This window comes from Ammospiza nelsoni, chromosome 8 (assembly GCF_027579445.1).
Source record: "Ammospiza nelsoni isolate bAmmNel1 chromosome 8, bAmmNel1.pri, whole genome shotgun sequence".
NCBI classification, from domain to species: Eukaryota; Metazoa; Chordata; class Aves; order Passeriformes; family Passerellidae; genus Ammospiza; species Ammospiza nelsoni.
Window position 1 is genome coordinate 26,152,273 of NC_080640.1, and position 15,535 is coordinate 26,167,807.

The 15,535-nt window shown below is 43.0% G+C and overlaps 1 protein-coding gene across 1 annotated transcript in view; it reads left to right on the forward strand.

Annotated features, from left to right (window-relative positions):
- CDHR1 (cadherin related family member 1) overlaps nucleotides 1-15,535 on the forward strand; it is a 42,864-nt gene that overhangs the window by 13,002 nt on the left and 14,327 nt on the right. Inside the window, exons 7-12 of the mRNA XM_059477402.1 lie at nucleotides 302-418; nucleotides 1,962-2,105; nucleotides 4,416-4,494; nucleotides 7,326-7,426; nucleotides 9,162-9,365; nucleotides 12,370-12,522. Of these exons, the coding sequence (XP_059333385.1) occupies nucleotides 302-418; nucleotides 1,962-2,105; nucleotides 4,416-4,494; nucleotides 7,326-7,426; nucleotides 9,162-9,365; nucleotides 12,370-12,522 (798 nt within the window). The remainder of the gene's footprint in view (nucleotides 1-301; nucleotides 419-1,961; nucleotides 2,106-4,415; nucleotides 4,495-7,325; nucleotides 7,427-9,161; nucleotides 9,366-12,369; nucleotides 12,523-15,535) is intronic.

The window sequence follows — 15,535 nt, forward strand, 5'->3', positions numbered from 1 at the left end:
CCCCTTTCCATGCAATTAACTGAGTTAACCAAAAGTGTAAGTTTTCACAATGAAATACTAAAAGATTTAAAAAATCTACATTACAAGGAACTCATTTATCCTGAATAATGAGAGACTTGTGGTTGGTTCATGAATTGTTCATAAACACACAGAGGTGAAATTCATCAAATGCATTATTCACCCACACCATATCATTATTCTAGTCTCCTCCCTTAGCAGATGAAATAAAAGATGAATCCCTGTGGCAATCCTACCTTCACATGTGTAATCTCTGGCTGTTTCTCCTTTTCTTTCCCTCTAGAACATCCATGCTAACAAGTTCACGATAGACCGTCACAGCGGCGTCCTGCGCATCAAACCTGGGGTCACCCTGGACTATGAGAAATCAAGAACACACTTTGTGGTGGTTGTAGCCAAGGTAAAGGCTTTTATGTGACACTAGAGGAGGTGGGGTTGTGTTTGAGTGGGACCAATTAGTTTGAATGCAAGTGCTGCTGAAACATGGAGGCAGCAGAGTTACTCCTGCTGTCACATCTGGAGGCATGGGGGGTAACGTGGAAAGGTGAGGGATGAAAGGTAGCTGGTGTCTGCTACTGAACAACATCTGGAGGATTTGGGAGGGGGTTTCCCACATTTCATTCATGTCCCCTGTGTCATGGGACTCACCTAGAAGTGAAGGGTTAAAGTATCCAGCCCTGGTTTCAAGAAGCATCAGCCTGTGAGCTCAGGGCTCCTCATGCTACCCTGGGCACAGCCCTACCACCACAAGGACAGACCCTGGCAGGCAGATGGGCCACAGCCACTACCCACAGCTAGACCCAGCACAGCACAAGTGATGGATTTCTTTTCTGGAAATATCTGTGAATGTTTCTTTTTTCACTTCCCTGCTGCCTCGTGGCAGGAGCTTATTTAAATCCTGCAAATATTGCTGCACATCCCCTCTTGCCACTGTATTTCCCAGCAGTACTATGCCTGTGACTGCACATGCTAACAGGCATTAAAAGTTTATAGATTCTGAAGTCTCTCACAATCCTGTGGGGACCTGTCACACAGACAGACTCACATGGGTGGAAAGAGGGCAGTTTTGCTGTAACTTATGGGGACTTGGAGCTGCTCATATTTTTTTTTAAATATATGGGCCTTTTAATGTATTTTTAGCCAAGGTTCATTTGAGGAAGAAAAACAAAATTTGGCTTAAATTCTACCTTTGGGGCAGTAAGGAAGAAAAAAATCAGTGTATCTTTTAAAAAAAATTGGAATTTTTAGAATTGGTACTGCAGATATGTTGAACAATTCACACTCTTACACACCAGCATGACTGCTGACCTACAGCTGGTGCTCTGAGACTGAGGGTGTTAAAAGCCTCTGAAATAGCAAGTTGTCTTCCTAATTGGCTCTGCTGTACCAGTGGTGCAGAGCTGGTTGTACCAAGTCCCCAGAGACTGCTTACACAGTGTGGCTGTCTCACAGGTTTGGGCTGCACAGCTCCTCTGTGCTTGCACTTTATCACTTTGGAGTTCCTGGGAGACTTTGAGCATGTACACTGTTTATTTCCCTCCAGAGATGCACTACCTTGCTACTGTGTACTGTTTTGTGTTCATGACAAGGGATGAAAAGTTGTAGACCTTGGTCACTAACTTTTGCATCAGTTTCTAATGTTCTTTTTTCATGAAAAGCCCTTGAATTCCCTATCCCTTCTCTAAAGATCATTTATGACTGCATATATTGCCTCAATCACTTTTAATATAAGAAATTACTTATGAGGCACTGCAAGCTGTCTTCCTAATCAGAGGGGAGAGCAGGACAAATGGAAAAGAGAAGGGAATAGGGCAGCACAGATTAAATCTATATGTTCAGAGAGGGAAAGGATTCCTGGAACTGTGCTTCTGAAGGCTCATGAGATCCATGCTGATTTGCAGGCATGCTTCAGCAGAGGCATCTGACAATGACTTCTTTTCTAGGATGGTGGTGGGAAGCTCAGGGGAGACAACAAAGTCTTTTCAGCCACAACAACAGTTACTATCAACGTGGAGGATGTTCAGGACACCCCCCCTATGTTCATTGGGACCCCCTACTATGGATATGTCTATGAGGACACGCTTGCAGTAAGTTCTGGTTTCATGCAGTAAGTTCTGGTTTCATACATGGGAGAACAAGTACAGCCTTTCCCATCTTACTCAAGATGGCCCTAAGGTTTCTAGCATAGACTTTACTGCGAATAGCACCTAAACTCTGATTTGATTACTAGGTGAACTGAGCTGACCAAATCTCACACTTGTTCTTCCTCGTGTCTACTGCCAATTTGCCATGCAAGGCTGGTTTTTTCATTGAAGTCAAAAAGGATTATGCCCATTTACATTGGTCTAAACCCAGACAGTGACTAAGAGCTCTTGTGTAGCTCAGACCTCCAGAGGCACTTGGCTGAAGGCTTAAGCAGGCTGCCAGTGACCTCACGTGAACACATCATGCTTAAAAGCCTTTGTGTGTCTGTTTGCTCTGTGGGCTCACAGTGCTTTTATTTTCTAGCTCAGATCAGTCTGCTACCAACAGTTGGTTGTACAAGGTGCAGACAGAATTTATGCCCACATACTCCAGACTCCCTGTTGTGCCATGGATATCCCCTGGGGAGAAGCAACCTTGACATCCCCAAAATGCAGGACGCTTTCTGCTCAGTGATGGGTGGTTAGGCAGGATGGGCCAGGAAGGCCTCCTAGGTCTAAACCAGATTATCAGTCATTTTCAGCCACATCTTCTTGAAGCAGCAAACTAATGAATTTTCTCTATATCTAAGCAGTGACATGATTGTGTATGGATCAGCTTTCACCCTGATCCATAAGTTTTAATTAAAATTTTCTTCATATATAGAGCAAGAAATGGTATCTACCCATGAAATTACCCAACATTAGGCTATTGATCAGTTTAGCAGTGTGATTGCACTCTGTTCATCTGACCTTCCCTTGAGTTGCAGGGAAGATTGTGCCTTACCTTTCTGTCCAGAAATGTGCACTGCAGCCCGTGCATGACTATATACTGCAGGTCACTGCAGAGGCTGTTGCATTTCAGCAGGGCACAGAAGTAATGCTCATGTACTTTGCAGGTGTTTAAAATGAATGATGTTATGTATATTGATTTATTCTGCATAGTTACATATAGATCTTGAAATAACTATCAGGTGCACACAGGAGTTAGTGTTTGCTATGGAAATGAGAATCAATAAATGTTAATTACATCCAGCTTGAGCTCATAACTTACACCATTATGATATAATGATGGAAGCATGGTTCAGACCTTCCCTGTGTGGGTTTTACCATTAGAATGAGCTCCACAGAGAAAGAGGCAATAGCTGATTGTAGTGGTGTTTGTGCATTTGGTGTTAATTTTGTAAACTTGCTTCTTTTCTCCTTGGCGGAGTTGTCAGGATTTACAAGTACTCTGTCACCTTCAAAGGGACTGCACTGCCTTTTGCCCAGTAGGCAGATTTTATTGCTGCTTCCAGCATAAATGATAATAAACACAGTTCTGTATTTCCAGTTGCTTTAACAGAGCTTGCTCTTGTTTGAAAAATTCACTCAAGGGTTGTCATGAAAATGTTCCTTGTTGCCATTTGTGATTCACTGACAGTTACTTCAATGTTCCCTGGTTCTGCAGCCTCAAACAGGAGCACTTTAGTTCAGAGGCCTGAATTGTACAGCTCATTGCCACTTGGGTGAGCATTTTAATGTGACACTCATCACCCCTCTGAGCTGATAGGAGCAGTCACATGAGCAAATGGTCCTCAGTACACAAATTCTGTACGTATGGCCCACGGCCACGTTACTTGTGCAGAAAGGCAGACAGTGAAGGTTTAAGGGCAGTTAAATCACCATCATTTTCGTCACAATTTTATGCCCTAGATGTTCTGTGGGCCAAGTTGCTCTGTGATCTCTCTTTGCTGCTACTGCCTGTCTGAACTTAATTAGGAAGGACCAAAGTGACTCAAAGACTCCTTGGCAGCTGCCTGTGTCTCTGCACACTGTGTGGCCATGGGACACAGAAGCCTACACAGAAGCAGCCAGAGGGAATCTTGGTAGTGCCCCCAACTAAAATTTGGGTTCCAGATCGGCTGCTCCAAATCCTCTCTCCACATCTGTGGCTCCAGGCAGGTGTCCCTGGCCACAGCTTCCAACCATTCCCGTGACCAGCCAGCCCCCAGGGCTGAGGCACCCCTGGCCACACAGGGTCTGCAGCCATTTCACACCCAGAGCAGTGGGCACTGGCCCTTTTTGTGCTCCCCATGCGGCACAAGCACAAGTGCCCACGCTGCCCCCAGCACTTCACTGCAGAAACACTTACAGCAGTTCAGTTTATTAATGTGCAGTTGCAATTTCACTGCTCTGATCTCAGCACACAGACTGTGATTTCCCATTTCTCCCCAGGGCTCTGAGGTCCTCACTGTTGTTGCTCTTGATGGAGACAGAGGAAAGCCTAACAGTATTCATTACTGCATCGTGAATGGTGAGTAGGCTTGTCTTAGATGAAATTTGAAGGGCACTCAAAACTCCATCTGGCATTAAATTAGAACAGAATATGCTAGAGTTTAATAAACCTGAGACAAAATCTCATGAAATAATGTCAAATACCTCAAAAACTTCAGGGCCCTGTCTAGCAGAGAACAGCCAAGATTCAATTCAGTGAATTTTAGTATCTTCTTCACAGAACTGTGCTTGGAACTGTTAATGTTGCTGATTTGTTAGGCATCAGTAGGCTGCTTGTCATTTCAGAAAGTGTAAAGGGAGATGCATTCACTCTTCTGAGCATCTCTATCACTTAATCTGGGAGGTGAGATAATTCATTGGGAGACCCAGACATGGCATTTGGAGGGATATTTTTATTAATACAGTGATAAAAGTGGCTAAACAGTCAAACCTCCAATTTCTTGGAAGAAATTATATTTACCAATGAAGAGACATTGGCTGTACACTGAAGTGGAAAAAACAGATGTTATCAGAAGATTAATGCTTTCCATGAGCTATTCTGAGATTGTCTGTCACACATCTTTTAATAGCATGAATGTGAAACTTAGTGAATTGGTGATTCATTAGGTGGTGAAGACAACAGCTTAGAGCAACTAAACTCCAGGCTACAGCTTTGGGGATTTTGAGTTTCATACACTCTCCCTTCCAAAACAAGGCTTCTGTAGCAACTGGGCACCCCAACTCACAGGTGTGAAAGATCCCAAAACTTCCTAAGACAAATCTGAGGTGTAGTTGAAGAGCTATGGAGCAAGTGCTTCATTGTGTTGTGATCTAAGCAACCAGAACAGAGAGATACAGCTGAGTTTTTGTACTGGTGTGGTATGAGACCCATGCTGAGGTTCCTTCTTAATGTGAGGAAATAAACAGGTAAAAGAAAAGTAGAAATATCAAGGAAAAGAGAATTGCAGAAGACAATGGATAGAAAATGAGAAAAGGTAAAAAGAAAGGTGCAAAATGAGGAGCAAGAACAAGTGGAATGAAAATATGCTAAACAAGGGAGAAATTAAATAAGGAGAACAAGTGAAGGCAGAAGAACCAGGGAAAATGTCAAAGGGAAGTAAGATTAATGAGAAAAGATATTGGATTGCCAAAGAAAACAGAGAAGGACCAAAAGGGTTCTCTGGGATAAAAATAAATGGTAAGTGTTCAGGAAAGAGTGGGAAAGGAAGATGGAAGGGGATAACAGATAAGAAGAACAAAATAATACTTAATGGGGAGCAGGCTTTTCTCATGCCCATTAACAAAGGGCTTTGTTTTTGTGAAAGGGAAAAGGGGGAAGGGAATATGCTTTTAGTGCATAGAAAGTTGAAAAACAGAGAACAGAAGATTGCAACAGGTTTCTACTCCTGCACCTCAGACTCTGGCATTAATTTTGACAAGCCATTATTCCAATAACTGCAGGCTGGGATATTAAAGGACAAGAAAACACTAACAGCAAACAGGAAATTGTTTGTTCTTAATAAGCCTCTCTTATCCCTGGAGTGTGGAATAATGATAGGAAATGCTCCAATCTTCTGAACATCTGGAGGAACACCAATACTGCTACATGTACTCCAGGTTACCAGTCTCCCTGGGATAACTAGACAATAACATGAAGTATGGTGGTTTGAAACCACTATTGACTTAAGCTTCTTCTCAATCAGAAAGTATTTTGCAGGCCTATGTGTCTTAATAATTGGGTATTGTGAGTCAATATGTGTTCAATGTTGTGTGTAGAGTGCTTTAATGAAGTTGCAGTTATTGTAGCTATTAGCAGAAGAGGATACTATTGGATGGTTTAAAAATCAGCATTGGAAATGAGTTTAAGAAAAATACTGGGCTTTGGGGTCATCATCCTTTATTTCTGAAGGCTTGATCTCCTACATTTAAAGAGATTTCCTCTCTTTTCCTTTCAATGGTAGACTGCCACAAAGCACAGGATGTGGCCAACACTGTACATGAGGCAGCATCACGGCTGCCCTTGCTAGGCACCAGCCTGCCCTTGGCTGTGATGTGAGATGGTTCCTGACATCCTGGTGAGACACTGCTGCCCCTCTGCAAGCTGGCATTTGCTTCAGCACAAATCCAGCAATCTCAATAAACTGCTGCCTGGAACTGCTGTTCTCTCCAGATCAATGCAAGTTCTTTAGCAGTAGCAAAGTCAGCCTGTAGCCCTGTCCTGCCTCTGTCAGACTCTGCCTCAGTTCAGAAACCTTGGGGTTTATCCCAGATACTCCAAAAAAACATTTTTATTCAGGGCAGCCTTGCAACAGGCTGAAAGGTTTTTTTGACAACTCAATGTTTAAGACCAGACGACACTTCTCCAGAGATGCTGTCTGAGGGAAGTGACCGTACTTCTTTTTGACAGATTGTCAGACTTCTCACCTTAGCTGATATTAGTGAGAGAAATGTTCTTGTTTCTCAGAGACTTAATTAAACATTTACTAATTACAATGACAAATGTCTATTTTTGTCTAAACCAGCATATAAAGAAGGCAGCATAATAAAATTAATACCAAATTTGCATGCCTGGATACTGAGGCTTGAGGGGACCCCAAGCAGGATGGGAACAGGAACATGCTGACAATTGCCCATAAGGGAAGAACTCCACTGAGCTGTTCCTAGAGGAGGAAGCCCTTTTAGGCTCTCACCTGTGATTTCATCTCAGACCAGTCTGAGAAATGCTTCATTTTTGAAGAGTGGCTTCAGATCTACTGATACATATGGATAGACATATGGACAAAGATGTGCTAAGTGAAGGGTACAGTTGATTTGCCCGTGTTGTTCAAAGAAAGTGTGGCATGTAACCAGAGCATCTTGGTTTCATTGCAGGAAGTGAAGGTTCATTTGAAATCAGCAACACAACTGGAGCCATTTCTGTGATAAAAAGCCCAAATCAGCTCAAGAAAGAAGTGTATGAACTAAAAGTTAAGGTAGGTACTGTGGCCACTTTAAGACTATTGGTCTAAAATGCCATTAGTAGGCATGATTGCCCAAAATTGTTCCATTTATAGCTGATTTTACCTGTTTCAGAAGTTATCCCATATTTGAGCAGAGTGCCAGATAGTATAAAGCAGCACTAATTGCTGATGTTAGGATATTATTGTTGGGATATTTAGTATCTCAAATTATTTCTTTCAAATGAAATCATCTTGTCGTAATTTCATTCCTGAGGCTAGAGAATCAACGTCCTTTACAATCTGTAGATACTCTATGTTTCCAGATTTTATGGCTAAACTGGGAATTAATGTCTTGAAACTTCCATGTTATGCGATAGGTAACAGTGAAATCCATGATTAGTAATAGGAGTGGGACATATCATGCAGTGTTGTGTCAGCATCCACTCCTGAGGCACTCTTCAGCCACACACAAACACATGCTCACACCTTGATGAGCTAACACCTCAATGAGCCACTACTCATGTCACAGGCTGTGTTATTTTAAGCAGTTTCTAAAGAAAAAGTGTTTAAAAGTGCAGAATTAAATTGTGAAGACTGTATCAGTTTTCTCCAGCATGTTGGAACTGCACATTACTGTTGTGATAAGGACAATACTGGCTTAAAGGGAGCTTTGAGGAATTCCACACTGCCAGAACCAAGGGCACTTGCTTGCTCCTGGGCTCGAGCAGGGCAGGCACAGCTACATCTGTCTGGGAGAACATGGATTCTCATGGGCTCAGTTAAACTCAGGCACCATTTCTTCCTCTATCAACTCTGCTTCACTGCATCCTGCTACCATTCCCCAGATGCAGAAAGGGTTCAAGCCTCAAGGGTTCAAAGGGTGCAAGCTTTTCTGATCTCCTCATTGTGTGTGTGGTGACCCAGAGCTGATGCAGGCTGCAAAAGCTGCTAGAGGAACCAAAAAGGTGTTATATTACCCAGCATATACAGTGACAGGCACCTCAGTTGCCAGACTAGTGTCTTTGGAGAAAGTGCCTTTGGTTTTGAGCCCTTTGAGCAAAAAGGCATGTTAGATAGAGCTGTTGGGACAAAAATATCAGCCAGTATCTGTCCTGGCAGAAGAAATGTCTCAGGTTCAATCTAGTGAATCAGGCCACATGTTGCAGTTGTTGAAACCCAGACGGATTTGATCTCATGGTTCAGAAAAATACCTAGGTTTGCCTGTCTGCCTAAACTCTATCCATCTTAAATTAAGCTCATCTAAACACCACAGCAGAATTTTGAATTGGAGACTAAATCTCAAAAAAAACCATGCACTTTTTCAAATATTTACCCAAATGCCACAAGTACAGTTTTTCTCACAGTATTAAAGGCTGCAGTCCTTGCAGCAATGAGACAATGAACTGCCTGCGGCACCACGGCAAATTTAAACATTGTCTTCCTTTTCTATTCTATCAACACTTTAGGCAAGCAATTACCTTGCCTCTATTGGATTGCTTTTAGAGAACTGTTTTCACCCAGAGTGAGTTACTAAGATGACAAAATTAGAGGGAGAATCAACTGAGGCTCTACTGGGATGGGTTTATTACCATAATCTTCTAATCATCATAAACTTCAGTGTGAAATGGACTGAGGTTTTAGAGAAATGTAAGCCTATGACTCTTCTTACAAGTTAGAGTGCTTTGCACATGTGGAATAATACCTGAACATGAATCTGAAGGAGGAGAAAACTGCTTCATCATTCTTTTCTTCCTCTTGCCTGCTGCAGGCATCAGAAGTCAGTCAGGAAGGTGACATCTCCGAGCACACCTTTGCCATGGTGACCATACGGGTGGTGGACCTCAACAACCACCCACCAACCTTCTATGGAGAAAATGGGCCCCAGAACAGGTTTGAGCTGACCATGTACGAGCATCCCCCAGAGGGTGAAATCTTACGGGGACTGAAGATCACAGTCAATGACTCAGATCAGGTAAATGGAAACTATGCTGTTTTCCTGCCCTATTTTCCTAAAGACTAGAAAGAGCTCTCAGATGGAGAAATGTCATTTTAGAAACTCAACTGTTTCACCTGCATTCCCTAAAAGCCTAGGACAGACAAAGTAGCGGTAGAGTCCAGTACCCCACAGAGACTGGACCCAGCAGTTCAGTTAGTCTGTCCTGCCAATGGGAAGGGTGGTCCTAAACCTGCAGCCCAGGTCTTGTGGCAACTGGAGTTGAACAATCCTTATGAACTTCCCTAACTGCGGGTTGTGTTCATTTGTCGCCAGTGTATTGTCTGAGAACATACTCCCTTTGAAGATTTTCTTGGAGGTTCCAAGCCATTTAGTAACTTCAGGTGCAATTACTGTTTGCATCTTCTTCTAGCCCTTATGTTGCATTCAGGGTCTGCAGTGCATGCTTTGATTAATCATTCCCACTGGAATGATATTTTTAGGTACTCTTAAAAATTATGCCCAAGCCAAACTAACTCTTACCAGATCAAGGAAAAGGAAACAAGATTCCATCCATCTCAGCCTGCTGTCTAACAGACCTGTGATACCTGTAGGTGCTAGGGCAGTGGTTGCTATAGGGACCCCTAAGCTAAATACTGTATGAATGACATCCATCTGAGTTAGCCTCAGGTTAGGTGGTGACAAGAAGAAAGCTTAATGCATCTGACAATTGTATTACTATTGGAAAGAACTCTCTTCTGTAACTGTGCTCAGTATTGTGCTGGTTTGATGGTATTGTACTTTATCAAACCCACTGGCTTCTTCCCCCTCCCTCCTGCTGCTCTGCAGCGAGCAGATAAATGACTGCTTTCAAAGCACTGCTGTGTCTATCCTGCTATTGTCATGGGGGATGGTGCTGCAGAGGGGAGAAACAAAACCCATCTCCTCTCTTTAGAGACAAAATATATATCTAGGCTGACAAAATATTCAGGCTGCAAGTTAGGCTATAAAATAAGCAGAAAACACTGATAAATACACTGTATAGATTTCTCAAGAATCTTCCTAGTGTAGCATAAGGCATCACTCTAGGGGGGGATGGGTTGCTTTTCTTCTAAGGCAGAGAATGCAATTTTTTCCCTTCTATCCAAGATGATTCTGTAGAGAAGAAAATTAAACATGTGTCTGTCTCTGTCACAGCTGCTAGAGACTCTTTGTTTTGGGGGAGTGGATGAAAAAAGTGAGGAGGGGGAGGAAGCTGTGGTTAAGGTCTGGTTTAGGCCTATAGATTGATGGAAATGCCATGCTTATTTGCAAGAAAATGATACAGAAATTTCTCTCCCAGACCTTTTCAGCATGGCTTAGGACTCAGTGCTGCTGTTCCCTCAGTCATTCCTGTGTCCCATGGCTGTCTGCTTGCAGACATGCAGCAGCATGGCTGACTCTGAGCAGATCTGGGTTCTGTGGACATCAGTGGCAGAAATCCCTCAGCTGCTGGAGGGAGGCAGTTCTCTCCCTGTCCCATGCCACAATTCTAGTCATGTACAGTCCCATGTGCCACACACTTTGTATGACTTTGTCTGACTCTGTATTGTCAGACTGTCCACTCTTCTCATCAGCACTGTTTTCCATAGCCCAACAGCTGTGGCTTTGTGTGTTTGGCTTTACCACCCAGCAAAAGAGAGTCCATTATCATCTCTGTAGTTGGGGAGTGGGTTTGTGTGACCAAACAACACAGACCACTGAGTTTGGATCCAAGGACACTCTGTTTCCCTTAAGGGACTACTGCTGAATACTTTTCTCTTGACATGAGCTAGGGCTGCTCAAGAACTGCTCATAACAAGCTCGCCAGGGATACAGCTGAAAATAAAATTGTCCTGTTTGAAAGTTATTAGAAATTCATCATCTCAAGATTCATGCTACAGGCAGAGCATGGCACCAGGCAGACAGTGAATCTGGCTGTTGGTCACAGTGTAAACATGACACTGAGAAATTGGTGAACCCAGAGAGTTTGGTGAGGTAGGCTCAGCTCATTTTCACATCTTCTCTGTAAGGCAGAAATATGAGGATCCCCCTTTCATCTTTTTTCTTACATACTCCATTTTAGTTTAAAAGAATTAGCCTGGCCAGCTCACTCTTCCCAGCTTGTATACAAGTGTTGATAACCTTTTAGATACTGCTGCTTCCCATGTTCTCTCTGGCTAGAAGGTTTATCTGTGTAAAGGGATTTTCCTTCTCACTTCACCTGGAGCTGTCAAGTGTGTGTCAGATTTTGTCCTGCACAAGTGGAGCTCCTCTCTCCCCACAAGTGCATCAACTTCAAAAAGATTTGGTGTTTGCACTTCTGGGCTAGCTTAATCCAGTCAGTTCAAAATGTGATACTCCACTTCTGTTTGAAAATTGCCTTTGTGATTCTGCATCTTCATCATGCAGAATGCATGAAGAACAACTCACACAGCATGTGAGTTATTAGGACACATGCTGGACATGGGAAGTGTTCAAGGTCAGGCTGGATGGGGCTCTGAGCACCCTGATCTAGTGGGAGGTGTCTGTGCCTGTGGCAAGGGGGCTGAAATGTGGTGATGTCAAATGTCCCTTCCAACCCAAACCATGCTGTGAGGCTGGGTTTGTGAGGTTGTCCTTACTGGAGCAGTTCAGTTGTCTTTCCTTGGCAGGACTTCCTTGCCAATATGCAGGTGGTGTCATCTCTGTCTGGCTCCCAGTGTGTGGCACAAAACCCAAGGCTGCTTGCCACAAGACTCCTCTCTTAGCCAGGCCTGCTGCCGGGTTTTTCCATTATGACTGAAAGAATAACCGAGCTTGTCAATCTATTTTAAGAAAAGCTGCGTCTGTCTTGTGACTAGGGCTGGAGGGATTATACAACTAAGCTTCTTAGTGATGTCCTGCCCAGGGGATGGAGAGCAGAGGGCTCTCAGCAGTAAGACTTGTTCTCATTTCATGTAGTTTGAAGAAACAGAGCAATCCAGGCTGTAAGAAACGTGACATTACTGAAAACAATCAATGTCATATCTGCATTTATCAACAGGGAGCCAATGCTAAATTCAACCTCCGGCTTGTTGGACCTGGTGGCATCTTCCGAGTGGTTCCTCAGACTGTCCTGAATGAGGCTCAGGTTACAATAATAGTGGAAAATTCTGCTGCCATTGACTATGAAAGCTTCAAGGTGTTAACCTTCAAGGTACTTCTGCTTTCCAGGTCCTCTTTTTCAGTGTATACAGTATGAGTATGATGGCTTTTGTATCTGATGTGATTTGGCTTCTTAATCCACCCAGAGCTGTCTGATGAATTATCAGATACATGATAGTCCATGTAAGGGAAACTCATTTCTGCCTCTGGTTCACCACCTTCACAAGGTTTAATGGATGCATCTGTGGACTGATTTAGTCTAGTCAGTGCAAAATGTTAATTTTTATGTCTCTCTGGAAACTGTACATGTTGGTAGCTCTGAATCATTCTAGACTGAACCCTTAGGGTGTTATTTCTGCACTCACAATGATACATTCACAGGATGAAATCCTAATTTCTCTGCAGCAAGAACTTTACCTACTTAGTGCTAAGTAATCTGATTCATGATCATGCTTTTGGATGTTGGCAGCCTGAAGACCCCAGCTGACTGGCAGATAATTCCCCAAAATTGCTCACTGCCTTTGTCAGAGTCTATCTATCTGTATGGCCATTTGCAGGATGACCTGAGGCTCACCCACGTTCTAAACCAGCCCTGCAAGAACCAGTTTAATCCAAAAGCTGGAACCTTGCATTATCACCTTCCCTGATGGATCCTTTGGCTCATCAACAAGATAATTAAGTAGTCTGGTTTTCTGTCAGCAGCCTCTGAAATAGAGTGTAGATGTTTCAGTTCTGACTGCAAAGAACTGCATAGATAATCCCTGTAATAATTTTAAAAAACTGACAAAACAATCTAGCTGAGAATTAACATATGCTAGTTTTGTAACATACATAGAGGGGCATTTTTTGCAAAATCCAAAAGCCAAAATTCCAGAATTTTGTTCTCCCCCTTGTTGTGTGGTTTGCTTTGTGTCCTCAGCAAGTTTCAGGCCTCTTCTTGTAATGTTCCTAAGCCATTTTGAGCTTTATAGGTTATAGATGCCACAAAAATATGAGGCATCATTACTGCATTAAAGTGGAAGATTCTGAAAGGGCCATAAAGTGCTACTGAAACTAATTATAACAAGCACACATTTATTCAGGTTAAACTACCAAAAGACCAGTAAAGGAGTTACACATGGTCTCCTCATGAATGCCAATAGAAATCAAAGTAGTTAATGTGACTGCCATGAACACCAAAAGAATTAATTACCAGGAAAAAGGATATATATTTTTATAGCTTAAGCAGTTATTCTTTTTTTAAAAAAATATTTCTACTGGAGAAAGACTTTCCAAAATTATTTCTGCTGGAGACTATAAGACTTGGCTTAAAAATTGCAGCCTTTTTCTGGATTCCAAATGGAGAAGGTGCAGATGGATGATATGGTAGCAATGTATGGCAGTAAATACTTTATAAAGACCTCATTGCTGGCTTCACTTTCCTGCAAAGTTCAAATCACTTCCTACCCAGTTTTAGTTGTCAGTGTATTCATTCTGGTTAGAATATTGGATTAAATATATTTCTATTTAATGTGTATCTCACAACAGCTTTGAGAGATTATCTTCAGGGTTTTGGGTTTTTTTCTGTAAGCAATGATCCCTCTCCTCTAGTTCATTTTTGAAGAGTAAAATGCCAGAGAATAATTAAAGCTAATTTGTCTGGGAGATGCACTGAAAAACTTTCTGAAGCAAAGGCTGCTAGAGAAACCTATCTTCCATTTAGTGCTGGCTCTTAAATGTAGGTGGTAGTCAGGAGTTCCTTCATTTTCAGCTAAGAGCTCAAATGGGTTTCCCAAAGTATGGCAGCAGTGGTAACTCACACCTCTCTGCAGTCCCTCTGCCACAGGGGCCAGATATTGCTGTCCCAATTGTTATTGTTATGGGCTGCCATGCTCTGGGGGCAAACCTCCTGCCTCCATCTGCTTCAGCTTAGAGCCCATCCTGCCCTGGCAGGAGCATCCAGACACTCACATCTACAGACTGGGACCAGGGGAGGCTGCAGTTATCTTCAGCTGCCAAAATCAAACTCTATTTTAAAAATTCACCTACCACTCTTAAAATTGCATGTCAGTTTGCTCTTCTGGCACCTAAGTATGAATTGTTGATATGTAGTCCTGTGAAGTAATAGTTTTACACTATTTTTTTCTCTGTGTGTGAAACAAACAGTACAGGTCTGCATAAGACACTGCAGGCAAGTGAACTGACACAATTTCCTCCCTGAAGGAAGATGTTGTCAGCATGTTGACATAGCAGGACCATGGCTGCTTAAAGGAGAGGGAATAAAAAATGAGTGTAGAAAACAAAGTAAAAATACTGAGCTTTCATAAGGCGTACTAAGATGGGCTGATTGCAGCAGCAAAGATGTTAGAATTTAGTAATAGCTCCATGTGCACAATCAGCACTAAGATTTTACCTCTGTACTGCTTTTGGAGCTGAGATTTCTCATGAGGAGATTTTTGCTGATGTCTGCATGGCTGTCCTTTCAAAAATTTCTTTTGCTGCAACACCACCTGAGACTCCCAAACACAAAAGTTTGAGAGGTCACAGCAATGGAGTGACCAGGCTCTCCTTTTGGAGCAGCAGTAATTGCCAGCAATCCCTTGAGATTCATTTCTTATCTTTATTTCCAAACATTATAAATGTCCACACAGCAGGCACAGCTCTATGAGATGACACTGAGACAGCCTTTTCCCTGTCTGCTTGAACAGCTCCCCACCCTCTGCTTTCACCTGGAGGTGATACAGTTGTCCCAATCTGGCAGAGCAGATCCTTGAGCCCAGGGTGTCCCCCAGGCAGTCAGGGTGCCACTGCTGGTGAGCATCACTCACCCTCCCCACGGGCCCTGCACAAGAAGGATGAGCTCCCAGGGGAGCAGGGGATGCTGTGCCAGCCCTGCTGCTCCTGCCAAAGCTCCCTTAGGCACTCCCTCCTTGGGAGGGACACGTCTCCTAGCAATTAAAACCTCTGCAGCCAGATTTCTCAGCTGAGCCTCTTAGTTCACGTCCTGCTCAGTAGTCTATTAGTGGTGTGCTGTCTTCTTAGAGCCCTCCTGCTTGTGTTAACTATGTCTCTGCCCAAGCTTGAAA